Source organism: Notechis scutatus, chromosome 1 (genome assembly GCF_049901735.1).
Source record: "Notechis scutatus isolate UNSWTSFEM ecotype Mainland chromosome 1, rNotScu1.2, whole genome shotgun sequence".
In the NCBI taxonomy this organism is placed as follows: domain Eukaryota; kingdom Metazoa; phylum Chordata; class Lepidosauria; order Squamata; family Elapidae; genus Notechis; species Notechis scutatus.
The window spans coordinates 26,268,778-26,288,983 of NC_142009.1; the positions used below are offsets into that span (position 1 = coordinate 26,268,778).

Genomic DNA, 20,206 nt, shown 5'->3' on the forward strand with positions numbered 1-20,206 from the left:
AATTTTAATTGTTATTGCACAAGATATTTGTACCCAGATGACACACCGTTAAATGGAAGATGAATTGCATGTACTTTAAATAAAATAAAAAATTATACAAAAAGAAAGAAAGAAAGAAAATGCCAGGCATTTCAACAGACTTAAAATAAGACAGTGAGATGGTTAATAGGAACTGGATGATATTATCATGTTATGTCAGGTCTATGCCTCATGATACATGTTAAGTTCATTTCCAGACTCGGTTCGAAGTGTTAATACTCCCCTTAAAACATTAATCAGTCTGGGATCACACTTTTCCTTCACACTCTCTTGCCCAGATGTTAATATAATCTTCAGCAGCCTCCCTTAAGATCCATCAGCTGAGAGATGAGGTAGATGGCAACTAAAAAAAGCCTTTTAATGGCCTCTTTATTGCAACCCCACCCCATCCATTTAACTTCTGAACAATCACCCCAATAGCCCTACCCTCAGAATATTTAAACAAAAACAGTTACCATTTATGTTTTAAAATAATGCATTTTTTAAAAAAATAATTTGGGACAAAGAAGACTTAAGGTAGGTTGTAGATGTAATGCTTTTAAAAATATGTCAGAATACCGTATTAGGACAGTCATGTACGTTTGCTGTTGTGGGGGGGTCATTTTCCATTCTTTTTTTTTTTCCTAAAATGAGTTTTATTCCTGACTGGAAATCTTTCCTTTTCTCCTTTATTTCTTTATAGATTCTTGAGGTAATGTTACTTGATAGAATGGGGAGTGGGGGAGGGAAACAAGGAATAAAATTAACTTTTTCTAACTTAACTTTAAATGATTTGCAAATACAGATGTAGCTGTAGACACTGGCTTCAAATTGGCAGGTTTGGTTGGAGGATTAAAGGCATGCATTAAAAAGGGAGCCAATGCACACTGGAGATTTCCCAATTGCAAATACAGTTTTTTATTCTCCCTCTCCATCTCCCCATCTCTCCTATCATCCTTCTGTCTGTCTGTCTATCTGTCTATATCATTCTATCATCTGTCTGTCTGTCTATCTATCTATCATCTATCTATCATCTATCTATCTATCTATCTATCTATCTATCTATCTATCTATCTATCTATCTATCATCTATATCTAATCTATATTTATCTATCTAATCTATATCTATCATCTATCTATCTATTGATATTGATATTGATGTGGTGTCGGGGTTTTCAATTTAATGTGGGAAGAATGTATGTTTGTGTTTATTTTCATGGTCATGATGTACACTGAAAATGGTGTTTGATCTTGTTGTACAAGGTGCAATAACAATAAAGTAAACTAACTAATCTAATCTGTCTATATTATCTATCATCTATATCTATGTCTATAATATCTCTAGCTAATTGCTAGAACTGCCCATCTCAGCAAATGACTCTGGACAGTGTACATCATAGAACATAAAAATAAATAAATAGCAATTAAAAAGATCTTTGTAACTATTACCACATATCTGTCCAAAGGCTACAATAGGCTATGCAATAGCATTCAGAAAGCTATTGGTACTAAATATATATAGTAACTATAAACTGCCCCTCTGAGATTTTCCTACGACTAGAACTCACCGATTTCCTCAAGTCTATCATTCCATTTATATCTTCCAAATCCTCCTCTCCAGAATATAATCTGTTTTGATTGACAGTTCTAACACCCAATTATCACATGAACCAGGCAGAATTCAAATCTGGGCTTTATAGGGTAATCCTATGCAGGTGTGCACAAACCTACAGGTGTTTTATAGCAGAGTGTGGCTTTTTTCTTCTTTGAACTCACCGGCTCATTTCTTAGCTGCAGTTTCAGAATCCTAATAAATTAAGACAACCTGCTAAATCAGATTTCAACCGTCAAATTACAGAAAATCTTACTTGTGGCCTATTCACGCACTGTTACAAATAATATTAATTTCACACACTGATTCACCTACAACACATTCTATGGGAACATTCCTGCTTCATCCTAATCGGTACCAAGATATTATTTTTTTTGCTGAAGTAGAACAGCATATGACACTACCTCATAAACACCAGCCATGGCAACCCAGACTGATTTAAGTCACTGTCAAATCAGTAGTAAAAATCGAGTAGCAACCAATCATTTCAGACTCATGTATATTAAAAATCTGTCTAATGGTAGGGCTCATTCTAATGGTAGTGATTGTTATACATGCTTTTGCTCAGCTATTATCCGTTTACTTCAGTTGGGCTGACAAGAAAGTATTCCACACGGCTAGATTTTTAAAGTTCTCGTTTGAGATCAGTGTTTTCTTAGTCAATTGGAATCGTTCTTGACTAAGAATATTAACCAGTCTTCTAAAAAATGACCATTGGACTCATACAACATGCACCTTCTCCCATTGGCCCATGCCCAAAATGGTACTAAAAGATTCTATGTGTATGTTTGTACTTGCACATGTTTATTACTAAAGAGAGCCAACATCTTTCCTGCTATACAATCCAGGCAGGCTGGCTGCAATATTTACTTACTCTTACTTACTCTAAAATTTTGCTCTGCCTTTCCCTCTTACCCACAGGAGATCACTTATGAGGTCCTTAGGACTCCCACCTTAGGAGGTCAAGTATTTCATAATTTGGTTGGTTACTTGGCCAAGACAGTTGTATCAGGGGATGTCAAGAGCAAGCAACAGAACCACGCATGAATTGTCTCAAGCAGCAGCTTTATTGTTAGTCACCAGTTACAAAAAAACCTCACCCCAGATTGACCACATTCCCTTGGGTAAAGTCAGATAAACCTTCAGTAATCTTCCTCCTCCTAACTTTCTTACATGGCTGAATTTGACACACACCACACAAGAAAAGAAAGGTGCATCCTTTTTTTAAAAAAAAAACTTTATTCAATAATTATATCATTAGCTGAGTTTAGCCATTATACAGCATATACGTAAGGGATGAAACCGAGAGAGGTGGGAGTTCTTCCATTCATCTACCACCTTCTTCTGCTTATAACTCTGCCAAAATGGCTGCACAAGATCTTTTCTTCCTCGCTTATTGTAGGAATTAGTGGCTTCATGGCGAGGAAATCCAGGGCTCTTAAATCTACAGCAAGTAGATAGCCTAGGTTTTGGCAGAGGACATGATTAGATGAGACAGCTCAGGTTGTGAGAAAATATGGGCAAAGCAGGGAGTCAGTTGGTGAGGCAAAAAGAGGGGAGCAGTGGACATTTTCTCTGGGGAATGACAGACACAGATAAATAACAAAAAGGATTCTTCCCCCCATTCCACGACAGGTAAGGGAGGACTAGTTCCTAGACCAGTGATGGCGAACCTTTTGGCTCGACATGTCAAAACTTCAGAAGATACCTAATTTGACTTGGGCTGATCTCTCTCTCTCTCTCTCTCTCTCTCTCTCTCACACACACACACACACACACACACAGACACACACAGGCCTCAACATCATCCCTAGCACCACCACTGCTGCTAATAAAGACTACCTTGTGCAGTTCCCAAGGCATGAGAGCTTCAGGCTATGGCAGAACTTCCCCCGTGGCCCAACATTCCACAAGAGCTGCTATGTGCCACTTACCTTTAGGGGATGTTCTCCTTCTGCTAACAGGCTCTTGCAGCCTACCTGACTTCGCTTCAGTCAATTTTGAAGCGGCTTTTGCTCTTCCATGGCTTTCGCAGCCTCCAGAACCCACACAAAAGCACAACCTGTTCTTGCGTGATTTTCAGAGGCTTGGGAGGCTGTGTAAGAGCAGGACCCTCTTACTTAAACTTCTGGAGGGTCCAGAGGCTGTATGAAAGCAAAGTTCAGTCTTGCCTTGCCTCCACAGTCTCTGAAAATTGCAGGAGAATGGGGCGTGCTCTTGAGAACAGTTGTTGAGTGTTGGCATAAACTCTGCTGTGTTACTCAAAATGTTGTGGTGTGTCAGCTTTGACATGCATGTCATAGGTTTGCCGTCACTGTCCTAGACAATGTGTTTTCTTGCTCTAGGCAGTTGCACTTTCTGCCTTTTCCAAATCCCGGGCCCTAGACAATGCAGAGGCTGCTAATACACCTATAGAGTAACCTACAGGGATTTAGAGAGGCAGGATCTCCCCATGGTTCATGCCTTGAGGCTGGTGGGAGGGAAATAGGAAGGGCTAGCAAAAAGTTTGCTTGAGACTACTTAAGTTCTCAGGAACTCAGCTGACAGCTTCAACTCTGGGGTGGCAAAAGCTGCCAACTTATTTATTAGATGTATGCCTTGCCTTTCCACCAAGGGTCAAGGCAGCTTCCATGGGGAACTCCTGTTGTTTTATCCCCACAAAAGCAACCCTGTGAGGTAGGTTGGCCTGAAAGAGAGTAAATGGCCCCAAGTCACCCCATGAATTTCCATGGCTAAGAGAAGACTTGACCTTGCTTCTCCCTAGTCCTAGTCCAACACCTTAATTACTCACAATACCTGTACCATCCTAGTTGTCACTGGGTGACACCAGCCCAGAAGGGAAGAACGGAGACATTATTTGGGTGCAAGTTGGGGGTTCCTTGTTATCCCTTTTTCCTGATGGGCTGTGGGCTGCTTTGGGTTGCTCCCTACCCCCATTGAGGAACCATATGGACCCCCAAATCTTCCTCATAAAGCAAGGCGGCGCTGAAAACTGTCAGTGGCTCATCTGGAGAGTGGGCTAGCTGGCCAGACACGAGGTCCACACAGAGGGTCTCATCAGACTCCATTGGAACAATGAGAGTGAAGACTGCCAAAGCACCAGCACTTGGTTGGGTCTCAGCCACTGGTTTGTTCTCCAGTCCTTCAGGCTGATATCCAGCTGAGTCGCTGCGGGCAATGGCCTTGTTGGAAAGTGAGAGCACTGCCTCAATCTTCTCACCTCTATGCCCGGTCAAAATCGCGCTGACCAGATAGCGGCCAGAAACAGGAGCTGTGAAAATTCCTGAAGGGAGAAAAGGACAGAAGAGCCATTGGGCAAAGAAAGAGATTTTTTGCCTTTAATCCTAGCTTACAGAGTACACATTTGGAGCTGGAGACAAAGTCTTAAATTTCAGAGATAGCTAAGGGATGCTTTGGCAGAAAAAAGAGCCTGAAGCAGAAATTTATTGTTACAGCAGATCATAGTCACAATGGCAATATGCAACTTCAGTTGTGAAGATGGCATGCTGAATGTTAGTGGCTAAGGCACTGTAGTGAAAAAAAAGTTTGCAGCATTCAGGTTCATCCTAAAGTATCTGGTAGGCTCTTACCTTTCCATGGGAAATTGGATGCTAAATGAGTGGTCTGACCCAGCTGAAGGCTCCTTCATGCTAGGATGACAACCATCTCATCCCATACATTCTTTTCACCTAATATTCACTGACCTGTAGTTGGGTCATAGAAATTGCCATCGTTCACCAGCTCCTTGTCAAAGATGATGGTTCCGGTATTGACATGCCACGTTGTCAGAGCTGCTGAGAAGGAGACTTGGGGTATTCTTCCAGGTGGACCTGGTGGTCCTGCAAGAGAATTGGGAGGAGAAAGAATCACCTTCTATTACTTGCTTTTCTTCTCTGCCTACCCTATCCTACCCTAATCTACCAGCTTTTCAATTTAATCACATTGGTCCGTTTATAGGAAACATCTCAATCAAAACTGTGGTCTCCTCTAGCTTCTATAATCCAAGCAACAGCCTGCAAATATTCTCCTCTGCTTTCCTCCATTACCCCATCCTCACCCCATCACATTACAGAAACAAGGGAGATGAAAGAAACTGTCTGAAAAGGAGACTTCTATTTATCATGGAAGAGCCATGGTGGTGCAGTGGTTAGAGTGCAGTACTGCAGGCTACTTCTGCTGACTGCCGGCTGCCTGCAATTTGGCAGTTCTAATCTCACTAGGCTCAAGGTTGACTTAGCCTTCCATCCTTCCAAGGAAGTAAAACGAGGACCTAGATTGTTGGGGGCAATATGCTGCTGACTCTGTAAACCGCTTAGAGAGGGCTTTGAAGTACTGTGAAATGGTATATAAGTCTAAGTGCTATTGCTATCATAGCACAGTAGTAAAGCATATAAGCCATACCAAACAAGTTTAGTACTAAACCCCTTTTCTGCTAGAGACTTTAGAGCACTTTTGCTACCAGTTCTAAACTATATAGAACACAGGACTTAATAGTTCCAGTTTCCTAGGTTTAAGCCTTCAGTTTCCTCCAAGAATAGAAATTACTTCTCTTCCACATCTCGTTAGCTAGCCTTGATTACCTTGATCTCCAGGGAAACCTGCAAAAGAAAAAAAAAAAAGGAGTCACATGAAAACAGGTATACCCATGAGATGGGATAAGCTATAGTGTCTTGCACTTATTGTAGGATTGTCTTCCTACTTGCTATGGTATACAGTGTTGGTAGTTAACACCACAGGTCAAATAAGGAGAGATTGCTCTTAGATGTGTCAAGACTACATTTAGCAAAATCTAGTTAAGTTCATAGCTGAAGGTTTGGCAACTGTCACTTCTGCATACTGCATTCCCACAAGAGTATTCTGGTACAATTCTTCCCATTATCATCCTAATCTAGACCTTCCTTCTTTTGACTCATACAACTCTGCCTACCCTACCGCTTATGGACCTTGTCCATTATTAATGGACATTATTAATAATGGACCTTGTCCATTATTTAAAAAAATCCCAAATCTCAATTTCATTGTAAGAACATCCGCTTAATCCAAGAACTAGTCTTGTTGCAGCTGTTTTTCTTCTGTCTGAAAATTATTAATTGGGGAAGCGCCTGAAACGTTTATCACTAACATATTTGGCAAGGATGACTGTGGAATGAAAGGGAATGAGAGAGTTTGAAGAGATACAGCATTTACTAAGCAGTAGCGCTGATCTTCTTGGGAGCATTGAATATTAAAAGTGCAGGCTACAACACCAAGAGTAAATTGAACTTAAGTTTCTCACCTGGAGGTCCCTCTATGCCAGTCTTTCCATCCTTGCCAGGTGGTCCCATCAGGCCTGGAGGGCCCTGTTTTCCCATGGGACCTGGAAGACCTGGAGGGCCTGAAATTTAGAACAAAGGACAGTCATTCTAGAATCAGGGGTCTCCAACCTTGGCAACTTTAAGACTTGCGGACTTCAACTCCCAGACTTCCTCAGCCAGCTTAGCCGGCAGCAGGTGCGGACGGTGGAGGAGAGCGAGGACTCAGGTGAGGGGCCAGGACCATTAGGGAGTGGACTGCTGCCTTCAGAGATTGTGGGGGCTGGCAGCAGTGATGAGGAGGTTCCTGAGGAGCCTGTGCTAAGTGCACGTGCACGTAGGATTGCTCGTAGGAGAGATGAGTTACAGCAGCATGGGCGACTCGGGAGTAAGCCTGCAAGGTAGTGGCCCCTCCCTCAAGAGGATAAAAGCCAGGTTTGAAGAAGCATTCTTTGCAGAAGGCAAAGACGCTCTGAAACTCAGCCTCGTGGACATTATAGTTAGTATTTGAAAACTCTTGTAAACTATTTCTTATCTGTGGGTTTTTGGCAGCCTTGAAAAATAACTTGGCAAGGCTCTTTCTTGTCTGAGCTAATTAGTTGGAAACACCTTTTATCTGTGAACAAACAGAATTTGTGGATGAAACCTTAAAAGGTGGGGGCTACTGCCTTTGTCTTGTGTTTGCTCTCTTGGAAACAGGTTGGATCAGAACACTGTTCTAGATAGTACCTCATAAGAAAGGGAAAGGTGGTCAGGATATACAGATAGTCCTCGCCTTACAACAATGCATTTAGCAACCATTTATAAAGTTACATCGGCACTGAAAAAAGTGACTTACGACCGTTTTTCACATTTATGACCATTGCAATATATCCCCATGTCACCTGATCAAAATTCAGAAGCTTGGAACTAACTCATATTTATGATGGTCTCAGTGTCCTGGGGTGCAACCTTCTGACAAGCAAAATCAATGGGAGAAACCAGATTCACTTCATCATCCATGTAACTAACTGAACAGCTGCCGTGATTCACTTAACAACTTTGGGGGGGGGGAAGTCGTAAAATGGGGCAAAACTTAACAAATGTCTCACTTAACCTCCCCCCAAAAAACAACAACGTTGGGCTCAATTGTGGTCGCACGTTGTCAAAGTATATTCATGAATTGGAATAGAGCTTAGTAACAAGGGCAGCCAATGAGAGCTGAAACTTAAAGAGAGAATCTGGGCGTGGTTGGTCTCTGTTCTGTGCTCAGCTCTAAAGTGAAAGAGAAACTAACTTGCTTGCTTGCCTGATGAACTAAAGTGAAACTGATGTCTGTTTCTTAACTCCTGAGTTGCTGTTCTGCTCTGAACCTGTAACATGTCTGCTTCTGTTTGAGTTTTCTCCACGCTGGAGAAATCTACAACTGGTATTGTAAAATTTACTTTATGTGCTTCTAAAGAAGTTAAATGAAGCATCAGTCATCTGTGTTTACTTTTCTGGCGCTGAATTTACACTGCAATTGTCTGAACATACCTGGACTATGCCAACCTTGATTCCTACCTCAGATGAAACCTTCCTCCTCCTCCTAGTTCACCTCTCCCCATTGCAGCTGCTAAAAGTACCTGTGAGGTCCTGCAGCGTGAGGTCATGCAGCTGACCCTTCAGGGTGTGAAGAGAGCCATTGAGAGTGCTGAGGTGGCGGTGGATGGTGCCCAACTGGCCACCGTGGATCTTCTCTAATAAGGCTCCGTGGCTGCGCAGAGTCCCATTCACCTCGTGAATGCAGCCCCACAAAGCCGAGATGTGCTTGTTTAGCCCTTCCTTGATCTTGCGCAAGCTCCCCGAGACCTGGTCCAGTCGTTCACAGGTGCCTTCCAGCTTAGTCAGTCGCTCCGCCAGACCTCCGGAGGCCCTCCGGCAGTCCGATGCCTCCACCTGTAGGGTGCCGCTGAACCGCTGAACCTTGTGCCCCAGGTCTTGTAAGCGCACGTCACTCTCACCCACGTGCTCCGTCACCTCCTGCTGCACGCGGTTGATCTCTGTGATGATGCGATCCTTAGTGGTGCCCAGTTCATGGATGTCGGTTTCATGCTTCTCCACTGTGGCCTGCAGCCCAGCCAGGGTCTCATTGAGCGAGCTGAAGCCCAAGATCACCTCCGAGAGCTCTCCCTGCAAAGACTGGAGGTGGATGCTAGAGCTGCCTCCAATCACGCTGAAGCCATCCAGAGGTTTGGAAGTCTCCCCTTGCTCCGTGCCCAGTTCTGGCTTTTCCCCCATTGGCCGGCAGGCTGTTTGACAGGCTTCCACCTGCTCCCTGAGCTGCACCATTTCTCCCCATACCTGGGAGCAGCTCTGACCGCAGGGATGGTGTTCCAACCTCTCGACCCCTTGCTCCAATTGATCCAAGCGCTTGTTGGTGCGATTGGAATAACGGATTAAATCCGGTGGCCCCGCGCTCATGGAAATCACCACCCGGTTCTCCAGCTCACCAATTTCTCCGGCCAGCTTGCCAAGGGCTTCGCTGTTTGCCCCCACCAGGCCTTGCAAGTTCCGCAATTTCCCTGACACGTCCAGCTGGTGGAGGTTGGAGCCCAGCAAGCGCAGTTGGCCCTCATTGTCCAGCACGCGCCGCTCCAGGTCGCTTAAGATGTTGCTGATCTGCGAGTCCTGGTTGCCCGGTTCGGTGCAGATCTGGGTGCAGGTGTGAACGGAGACGCGGACCCGCTCCAGCGCCCCCTGCTGCTGCAGGCTACTGTCTTTCAGCCCGCCGAGGTCCCGCGACAGGTTGGCCAGAGCTCGTCCCACGTGGCTCTGGAAATCGTTCAGCCGCGAGAAGAGGAAGTCTAGCTGCCTCTCGGCCCGGCCGAGCCGGTCACCTGCTCCGTGCAACATGACCTGCAGGTCCTCCAGGTGCTCCAAGAGGCTGCGCTGTGTGGTGTTGACGCGGCTCTCCACCTCGGTCATTCGCCTGTCCATGCTCCAGGGTGCCTGCGGTTGGGCCGAGGGCTCCGGCCAGCCTCCCGCGTGCTCGTTCAGCACGGCTACCGACTTGGAGACTGTTTCCAAGCCGCGCTCCAGCTCACCCACCCGGCTTTCCAGCTGAGGGCAGCACGCCTTGGGCAGCTGCTCGGCCAGGCGGTTCACGTGCTGCTGGATGGCGCTCACAGATTCACGGTTCCGCTGGTCCAGGGAGGAGACCAACTTCTCCAGAGCTTGCAGTCGGTCGTGGTCCTCGGCTTGCTGCCGCCTCAGCCCCTCCACGCCAGTCAGACAGGAGGCGCAGGAGTCCTGCAAGCGCCGCTCCACCTCTCGCAGGACCTCGCCTCGGACGTCTGTCCTGCCACCGCCACCGCCTGCACCTCGCCCATTCTCATGGTTGGCGATGCGGTTGTCAAGACGCTGCAAGTGGCGCTGGATCTCGTTGAGGGTTTCCTTCATCTCCGGGTGTGCGGCGGCGTCTGCTGGCTGCTGCTTGCCGTTCAAGGAGGTCTCCACTACCCGGCGCACGTCTTCAGTCAGCTTGGCGTTGTTGGCCTGCATGGTGGACTGCAAGTCTTGCAGTTGCTTGGTCAGGCTCTGCACTTTTTCTTCCAGTTGTTGGACTTTCGCCGAGTCCCGGTGTCCTAATCAGAGAGATTGAAAAGTGCATCAGGGCGCTTTGGCTTGAATGTATCAACTTGAGTGGCTTGCTTAACTCTTAAGACAGCCTCCCTGAACCTGCTTCCCCTCCTCTTGTTGGAGGGCAGCATGTATAACACCAATGACCAAGCCATGATGGAAGTTTAATCCAACTCTTCTATTTGAGATGCCCTATATTGGGGGAAAAAACCAATAGAAAAGAATATATGTAGTTCAGGGTCAAGCAGTGGAATCCTTGGTGCTCGGCTCTTTTCTTGCAGGTGTTTCACTGTGTCTGCTAAGCAGAGCAAACTCACATTCGTTGCCCTGGTGTTACCTAGTTGAATAATGAATCATCTGCAAAACAATCAACCAAGCTCAGAGAGCACCAAGGACTCCAGGCTAGGAAAGATAGCTGGAGGGGCCTGTGAATTAAGTAAATGCTTAGATTGTTTTCCTGAAACCAAAATTGCATTAAGAAAAGCTTAAAATGGGCTGTTGATTCTTGGAATATTTTTACACAAATCAAACAAGCCTTTTCCTTACATGCAGTTTTCATTGGCATCTCGATGCTCTTTGACATCACGCTACACCAGTCCTTTGTATAATGTAAAAACCTCCCCACCAAATAGAATGACACAGAACCATGAGGTGTTGATATTATTGTCCTCCCACCCCTCACCCCAATTTTGGAGAACCAGGTTAATGCAATGAAACTAGATTTTATCAGTAACTATAAGATGGGAATATTTTAGTATGATTCTATTATTTATTGCATTTATATGCTACCCATCTCATGTTTAAGCCATTCTAGGCAGCATCAGTGAGAAACACGTCATGGGCTATTCATCAACCAAAATGTTTTCATCATAATCACCAATGAGGACAATAGAATTTTATTAATTAGTCAGGGCAACATATAATTTTAAGTTACTCTATAATAAAATTATTCTACCCTAATGAAAAAAAAGTTCCTTCCTGGAACTTAATCTGAAGAAAAGTAAAGATTAATAACTTTTTTCAACATGACTAAGTAACGGGCAACCGCAGAATACCAAATTTTGCTGGATTATGCCCCAAACTCCCTCTCAGCACTATTTCTTCCTGTAGTAATGGGCCAGTATTTCTAAGAAGCTGATGGTGGCTTCCCCTATAGCTTGCCTCGAACATCTGGTCTTCCAAAATCCCTTGCATTTGAATAAAGAAAAACTTAAGGACATTCTCTTCTCTCCATGAATGTATTGAATCCTCTTTAAATCCATCTTCTTAAGCCTCTTTAAAGTAATTTTGTGAGAGACTGTACCTCCCCACATCTGGCACTTATCTTCCCATCAGCCGCCTTCAACAATGAGCAGCTGCAAAGATACTGGTAGATTGTAATCCTTGTGAAAGAGGTTTGACAGGTGCAGCTTGTCACGGAAGGTGAGAAAAGGAGGCCAGCTAAAACGCCGTCTCTTTACCCGTTAAAGATGGAAGAGCTCCACTGCTCTTCATCTCCTCTTGACAATTTCATGGGGATTCTCCTAGGGATAAGAAGCATGGGAAAACACCCAATGCAAGGGATCAAATTCATGCTAACGTACATTTAGGCTGAGAAAATCTGGGAAGAGCTTTCTGGCAGGGGAAACCAAGAGTGAGGAGTTCCTGGTGCTGGGTGCCAACGAAGTGAGAATCTGTGAAGATGTGCTGCAAGATTGCCAAGTTAATGAAAGCCAGAGCAACCATCAATCTTTCAAAAGGCAATCTTTAAAAGAGTCAATCTCTTAGGAAGCTGGCAAAATGCTATGATTTGTGCTCCATATGCATACATTTGCATGTGCTAATCACATTCATAGCTAAGCTTTGCCTCCCTGCCTTCCTCATCTCGGAGTTTTTCTTTTATCCTAGGAAAACCACAGGGTGGGGTGCGGGGAGCTATCACACAAGGGGAAGAATGTAGATTTTAAAAAAAAGATGCCAATCATACCACCGCAGCAAACTGGAAACTTTATTTACACTGTTTTGGTTTGTACCCAGGGGTGGGATTCTACCTGGTTGGTCTGGTTCTATAGAACCGGTTGTTATGATTCTGTGCAGTTTGGAGAACCGGCCAATCGCTCCACTGGCTTGCCCCCCCACACACACACACACTCCTTACCTGGCATGCACACCATCCAACTTGCCTGCCTTTGGTAAGTTGCTGTTCTGCTGTGCCGGGAGATTTAGATTAGTTAGAAAGTAGGAAATAGTTGGATTTCTTGCTTTCTAGCTAATTTAAAAGCAGACCTGAACCTTTCTTAGGACTGAAGCTTCTATTTTTCAGTGCAGACTCAGGCAATAGATTGCAGAATGGTAGATCTCTGAGTGAATCTGTGATTCTGTGAGCAAATCAATCTGCCTGCCTGCTTTGCCTGATTTTGGGTAAAAGTTGCTCTTTTTTAAATAAAAAATTCAATATTTACATAAATATTTACAATATTTACATAAATATTTACAATATTTACATACAAGCCACTCCCAGCCAGTCACGTGACCACCAAGCCACACCCCCAAATTAGGCCACGGCCACAGAACTGATTGTTAAGAAATTTGAATCCCACCCCTGTTTACACCTTTTCGGTTTACCTTCTCCACCACTGAGTGGGTTGCCAAAGCCGGATAGGTTGGGTCGACCAGGTTGAGGTCGTGGTCGGTTGGTAGTAAGGAGTGTCCCGCTTTCAGCACAGTCATCACCTGAATAGCCAGGGCAGCAGCGCCATTCCAAGTCTGAGACCATCTTGTAGGCCACCTTATAGCGTGGGCGCACAAAACTCCGGTATCTGTCAGGTAGAAGGAAGAGCTAAGAGGATTTGTGCCTGGAGTAAGAAAGGGGGCAGGGATTTTTTTGGGGTTAGCTATTTGCTTGGAGAAGTAATAATATTCTTGGCAGGCAGCTGGTAAGCAAACTGCTAGAATCACATATTTCCCTTCTTAGGGTGAGGTGGTTCTCTCTAGCATTTCTTTTCTCCCATGGACAGTCAGAGCTCCTCAGAAAAAACTAAAAGCTTTTCTAGATTGAACAAGCATTGGTCTTTCTTCCTGGACAAATAGGTTTAACAATGACTTATCTACAAAAGCTAAACAGGGTCAAACCTGCTTTGATGCTTAAGTAGGAGACCACCAGAAATCCTTCAGATGTAGTCTATAGCAGGGGTCTCCAACCTTGGCAACTTGAAGACTTGTGGACTTCAACTACCAGAATTCCTCAACCAGCAGTTGAAGTCCACAAGTCTTCAAGTTGCCAAGGTTGGAGACCCCTGGTCTACAGTACCCTGGGAAGTAAAAAAAAAATGCTGCAATTCAAAAGATCACCACTAGGAGGCAGTAGATCACTTCCATGTGCACAGCCCATTAATTTTTGTTGGCACTGGGATCAGTGCATTTCCCTGATGGACTGGGCACACGCCAGGCAACAGCCACAGGCATCCAGCCTCTCTTCTCCATTTGCCCAGAGAAGTCATGACCTCTTACTCTACCCTGCTAGCAAGCCAGCCTGCCAGTGAGGCTGGGATCAATGAGATTGAGTAGCGGACAAATGTGTTCTGTTGCCCTACTGGTGTTTTCAGTCCAAACCCCAATTCTATATGCTCTGCAATGACTGGGAACGGTAAGAGATCTACAGTGACTTACACAGGTGTTCCCTTTTCCCTGCTCGCCCCTCACTCACATGACAACACGAGGGCACTGGAGTTGTCCCCAAACACACGGCTGATAATCTGGTTTCACATATGTATCGACTCCATCCTCCACCACACAGCTCACGGTCCGTGACACCACATAGGAACACCAATTCCTGCAATGGTGCAAGAAAGGAAGGTTGGTTGATCTACAGATGAATTATTTATCTATTCCAGCCCATGCAGTCAGCCTGCTTGCACAGCTAGCAGTAGCGAAGCCCAAAATTTATCTCACTTCCAGATTCCCATGTACGAGAGATGTTCTAATTCAGGTCTGAGGCCAGGAGCTAAATGGCCTCATTTTCAGGGAGATTCTCTGAGCAACATGTTTCTAACTCCTGCCTACTCCACATTGCTTTGACATATTTGGCACAAGGTTCAGCTTCTAGAGAGAGGATGAGGACTTAATAGATAACAGATAATCAGAGTTGTAAGGGACCTTACAGGTCATCTAATCCAACCTCCTGCCCAAGCGGGAGGACCCTACACCATTTCAGACAAATGACAGTCTAATCTCTTATTGAAAGTCTCAAGTGATGGCGCTTCCACAACTTCCAAGGGCAAGCTGTTCCACTGGTTGATTGTTCTCACTGTCAGAAAGCTTCTCCTTGTTTCCAGGTTAAATCTCTCCTTGTTCAGTTTCCATCCATTGTTCCTTGTCTGGCCTACAGGAGCTTTAGAAAATAGCTTGACCCCTTTCTCTCTGTGGCAGCCTCTCAAATACTGGAAGACCGCTATCATGTCTCCCCTGGTCCTTCTCTTTACTAGACTAGCCAAGCCCCAGTTCCTGCAACCGTTCATTGTATGTTTTAGTCTCCAATCCCCTAATCATCCTGGTTGCTCTTCTCTGCACTTTTTCTAGAGTCTCAACATCTTTTTTATAATGTGACTTGAGAGGGGCCTTAAATTTTAATGCTTGTTTTAAACAAATCCCCAAAACAAATCATGGGATTCAAGTGAAAGCCAGAGGCAGATGTGCCTAAGGCACGCTTTGATGTTAATTTAAACTAAGAGTCCCCTCTTCATTGTTGCTATTGTTGCTTTAAACAAAGAGACTTTGATAAAGACCAAAAAAGGTACTGAGTGGAGAAACCTGGTGCTGAGCTACACACTGGGGGCATGTCTATACAAAGACAACATAGGATGGGGGAAACTTGGCTCTGAAATAGAACCTCTGAAAAGAGTCTGTTGCTATTGGCCACGTTGAGCCATGCGTTGCAGTTGCTAAAAAGGCTATCTTACGTTACATTACTACAAGTATAGAATTCAAATCATAGGAAATAATTATTCCTTTCCACAGACTCCATTCGGAGAGGTGGGTACCATAGTTCAAAAAGACAATGACACGTTGGAGCAAGCTCAGATGAGGGCTACTGGGAACTGTAAAGGGTCTGAAATCCAGCCCTATGATGTCTCAAGGGGGCTTTTTCAGAAGGCAACTGGACTTTTGTTTTTCCTTGAAGACATTTAGCTTTTTATTCAAGAAGGCTCTTTGGTTCTGACTGAATGTTGGAGGACCCATTTAAACTACTCAGATGACTTTGAGGGCACAGATAAACCTCCAAGTAACCTCAACAACTCTCAGAAAGAGTGCTAATAACCAGATAATTTCAAGGAATATAAATTCTTCCATCCCCTACCATTCAGTCAGAACTGAAGAAGCATCTTGGATGAGAAGTGAAACGTCTTCAAGGAAAAAAGAAAGTCCAGTTGCCTTTTGAAAAAGCACCTTTGGGACAACCATGACCTGGATGACTGAGAATCTTCATAAACATTCAGCCCTAAGATGAGCAGCAAAAGAATCTGGACAGAAAAAAGCAAAAGTCTGAAGGGACAAATGACAGAAGTCTTCAATTATCCGAGCAGCTGTCACAAGAAAAAGGAATAGATTTATTTTCCATTGCCCAGAAGGCAAGACCAGAACCAATGGGTTAAAATTACAAGAAGGAGTTCAGTCTTTATGTTCCTGACTATATGTGTTATCAGCCAATGGAACAGGCTGTCACACAAAATAATGAGTTCTCTTTCAGTGGAGATCTTCAGGCAGAGGGGAGATAGTCAGAAAGGCTCTAAGGGATCATGTACTGACTAGGGTGTTTGAGTAGAACAATGCTTCTAATGTCCTCTTCTGTGATTAGACTACTGAGAATCATATGATTATGGCAGTGTAAAAATCTGACAGATTAGATAGACATGTGCCCAGTGGGCTGGCAGATACACTGTAGGTTGATCATGATCTGTGGAATCCCACTGCCCTAGTGAGAGAAAATGTATTATCTCCCACTACTGTAATGTACTAGTGAACCCCTCAAATATTGGCTAACAGAAGAAATGGCACCAGAGCAATTCCCTCTTCTTTTGTCTCTTGGGAATGCACTTAATGAAGGAATCCTAACTCCCTGCTTGTTTACTTTCCTTGCCACCAAGACCCAAGTTGCAGTACACGCTGGGTCCAGGTGAATTGCCTCAAGAATGCTTTTCACTTTGCTTGGACAGAGCCTTAAGGCCTAATGGCCTTTAATCAAGGAGGAGAGCAGAGAGATTCTGCTAAAAAAAAAAAGGCAGGTCAAAGGCCAGGTAGGGATGCCTCTCTTCATTATTGGAAAAGATTAGTCTGAACTAACAAGTTACTTTCCTACTGGTTAATGTTTGCCCAGTTCACCTTATCAGATTCACCATCCTCACAGAGGAAGTTTAGGTATTTCCTGCATGCCATGGTCAACTTGAGAAAGGAATTCATATAAATGAATTGATCTTCTAATATTGTGTTGAGAATCTTTCCTGAACTATAATTACTATGGCAAGATTTTGAACAGGATCAGTTCAAATCAGACTTCAGCATGTATAAGCCTTTTTCCATTATCTGGTGCTGAACATTTGTGCCTCCACAGAGAGCCGCCAGAAGGCCCCATTCTGTTGGGAATTTCCAGCAGATGGCAAAACTCATTGGTTTTGACAGCCTTTGGAGATCTGAGATAATATGTTGTTTCTGTCTGGCTGCTATTTTTGTGTAATGTTTGTGCACTGATTCAGTACGTTTTCATAATGGATGATTTTACTCTTGGTTGTTATAAACTGCAATAGATGTGTGGCTGAAGAACTGCCTATAAATCTAACAACAAATAAATATTCTACAGACCTCTAAAACCAGCCCACAAGAAGAGGCCCAACTAGGAAAAAGTTAGGCCCTATTCTGGACAAATTATGGAGCATTTAAGATGGGAGGAGGAAGTGAAGGGCGATTGTATGAATGAAGAAGTCTTATATTGCTTTGCTTTTCTCCTCTAATCTACAACTCTTGCCAAATTCCATTTCTTGTTACTAGTTTCTGGAGCCCCTTTCTTTCTGCCTCTGTACAATGCTCCTCCTATTTCCCAAACCAGCTGCAAATTTACCTTGGAATCTAATTCCCCCTTTAAAAAGCAACATCCATTCAAACCCCAACTGCTTTTGCCTCCCCACTCCACCCCATCCTTCCCCACATTAGCTTAAGAAAGATTCTGAAGTACTGAAGCAGCAACTTCCTTCTGCCACCCCGAGGAACGCTGCCTCCTGCTTCCATCATATGATTCTTCAGCGTTTATCCTAATTCCTCAACATCCCACAAATATTTTGTGGTCATCTTGAAGCACAGTCCTCTTCCCCATAAAGACAACACATTCCCAAGTCTTATTCTCACAAATATTAACAGCTTACAATGCACCTAGCAAACAGGATTCTCCATCCCACGCATCCACACTCACCCCACATCTGTGGGGAAAAACCACCACCCCAAACAAAAAAGGAAGCTAATGGGGTGGGTAGCTAGGCCAATTGTTTTGGATCACGTTGGGCACGGGATAGTCCTCAGCCCTTAATTTGCATCCAGAGCCTCTTCCCACCTTCTGTTGGGAAAGATAAGCACATGGACAGGGATTGAAGTGTGTTGCTATGGAAACACCATTGTCACCACCTCTTTTCCATGTTCACTGTCAGGCATCTTTCTTGGGACTTCAAGCCAGTGTATAATCATTCATAACAACATATAATATAACAGCCCATAAAGTCGATTACATTAAAAAGCAATAGATTATGAGGCTATTCGTGGCTTGCCTCTATTCAGATTTAAAATTTAAAACTGACTTAGTGTGAGCCCAATTTTTTTCTCTCCAAACCCCATGGTGGGATAAGCAATGGGTACTTTTAAACCTTCAATCACATGCAATGTAGATTTGCCACTGCTACGATGGGCAGCCAGCCACATCTAAATATACCATACTTAAGCAAATAAGACTCTTCTCTAGTGGGGCCTTTTCCAGCCCTCCATCCTCTTCTAACCAGCTCCGGGGTCTCCTCCATATCCTTTAAACCTCATAGGAACATAAAAATGGTCTTTTCCAGTGCCCTCCCCTCAGGCCGGTGGCAATAACCAGCTTCCCAGAAGCTCAGACGTAGAAGCGCTTTACGCCTGTGAAAGTCTGACTTCGTTCCTTTTGCCCTTCCATTTCTTTCTGGAGGACCCGTATCCAGACAGCTTGATTTTGCCCCAGCCCTGCATCTGCCATGGTCTGTAGAGAGTCAGCTGCCTTACCTGTGGCGACTGGCCACCCGGGCGCCATTGGTTGCTTGTGCCGTCCCTTGGAGCTGTGTGAAAGGCAGGTTGTTTCCTGTGTACAGATTGTACCTGGGAGGGTAGTTCATGCCCCAGACCTCCCTGGCCAGGAGACCCCACCAAATGCAGAGCCATGCAGTGACCCCAGGGCCGGCCATTCCCAGTTCTTGGTGGTCCTCCTCTCCCTGGGCCCCTGGGTCAGCTGCACATGGCCTGGGCCCCTCGGCCTTGGCAGCAGGGTCAGTGGCGATGGCAGAGCAGGAGTCTTCCTTCCTTTCTGGCCCTCTCCCTGACGCTCAGCCTGGGCTGAGAGGGCTCCGTGCAGCCGCTCACTCCTCACACACTGACAGCTTTGCAAACTTCCCAGAGCTGGCTTGCTCACTCCCCCCAACTTCCTGCCTGGCAGCTCTGAGCCCCAGCGCCCTGTCCCCCCCCACACACACACAAGCCTTCCCTATCCTGGGCTTCCCTGCTCTCTGCCCAACCGCTGGCTCCTCACCCCTGGGTTGGCCTTGGCCCTCTGAACATCCCCTCCACCAGCCAGCCCCTTTCGAAATGGGGATTTTCTGCAGTCTCAGTTCCTGCTTGGCCACCCTCCTCCCTCCTGTGCTGGGTTTGGGCTGCTCGTTCACATCTGCTTCTCGTTACAGTCAGGACGGGAAAGAGGGGGGGGGGAAAGTGTGCAGGAATGGGAAAAAATGAGGGGTTGTGCATGAAGCCCAACCAGCCCAAGGGAGTCAGCACAACACTGCTACTGAGTGAGGTCCCTGCCACAGGGCAAGAGGCCACGTACCCACCATGCGTGGATCCTGTGCCTCACATGCCACATTCCTCCCCCACCCCCAGCCCAGAGCTGGGGAAATGATCTCAGCTCTGGGTCCGACTCATGGGGCTTGGTGTCTGCTGCCCCTCCAGTTCCCCCACGTCACTAGCCAGGAGAGTTTCCAGCAAGCAGCCTGTCTGGCTAGCCCCCAAAGAGATGTGTGCATGTCTGTGTGTGAGAAAGAAACACATCTTGAGACAGGGGAGCCTTTGTTTCTGAGAAGTGGGGTGGTAATTCTCTGACTCGTTTCTGTTGTCCTGCAATCTTGCTGTTCTTCCCTGGCCAGCCTCACCTGCTCCCCTTGACATCCCACGCTGGGATTTCTTTCCAACTGTCCCAAACAGGATTGCAATGAAACGTAGAGCCTGCATCTGTTGGAGAGGCCTGATTTTACACAAAGTGTCTCAGTCCATCTGGGCCTAATGGCGCTACACCCCAGCCTCCAACTTTCCTGTTATCTAGGAAGTTTTTGCCTAGAAGGCTCAAAATGCCTGAGGGCTTCCAGACAGGGCTAAAATGCTGAGCAAAATGAAAAAGGAGATACCAAAGTTGAATCTCCCTTAGAAGGACTTGAAA

General features: G+C 45.3%; 1 protein-coding gene across 1 annotated transcript; it reads right to left on the reverse strand.

Annotated features, from left to right (window-relative positions):
* Positions 1–2,849: 2,849 nt before the first annotated feature.
* On the reverse strand, positions 2,850–19,455 carry EMILIN1 (elastin microfibril interfacer 1). Its single transcript, XM_026671574.2, has 8 exons — positions 18,787–19,455; positions 14,207–14,332; positions 13,126–13,319; positions 8,526–10,526; positions 6,906–7,004; positions 6,211–6,228; positions 5,335–5,469; positions 2,850–4,913 (listed from the first exon to the last, which is right to left on the reverse strand). The coding sequence occupies exons 1-8, from the start codon at positions 18,963–18,965 to the stop codon at positions 4,558–4,560; spliced, it is 3,108 nt and encodes a 1,035-aa protein (XP_026527359.1). The 5' UTR covers positions 18,966–19,455; the 3' UTR covers positions 2,850–4,557.
* Positions 19,456–20,206: the final 751 nt, after the last annotated feature.

Excerpts from the sequence above, each read along its gene's own strand:
- EMILIN1 (XM_026671574.2), bottom strand. The coding sequence starts at position 18,965 with ATGGCCGGCCCTGGGGTCACTGCATGGCTCTGCATTTGGTGGGGTCTC. Across the intron at positions 14,333-18,786 it reads CGGGTGGCCAGTCGCCACAG|GAATTGGTGTTCCTATGTGG; the intron begins GTAAGGCAGCTG and ends GCACCATTGCAG. Across the intron at positions 4,914-5,334 it reads TTTCTATGACCCAACTACAG|GAATTTTCACAGCTCCTGTT; the intron begins GTCAGTGAATAT and ends TTCTCCCTTCAG.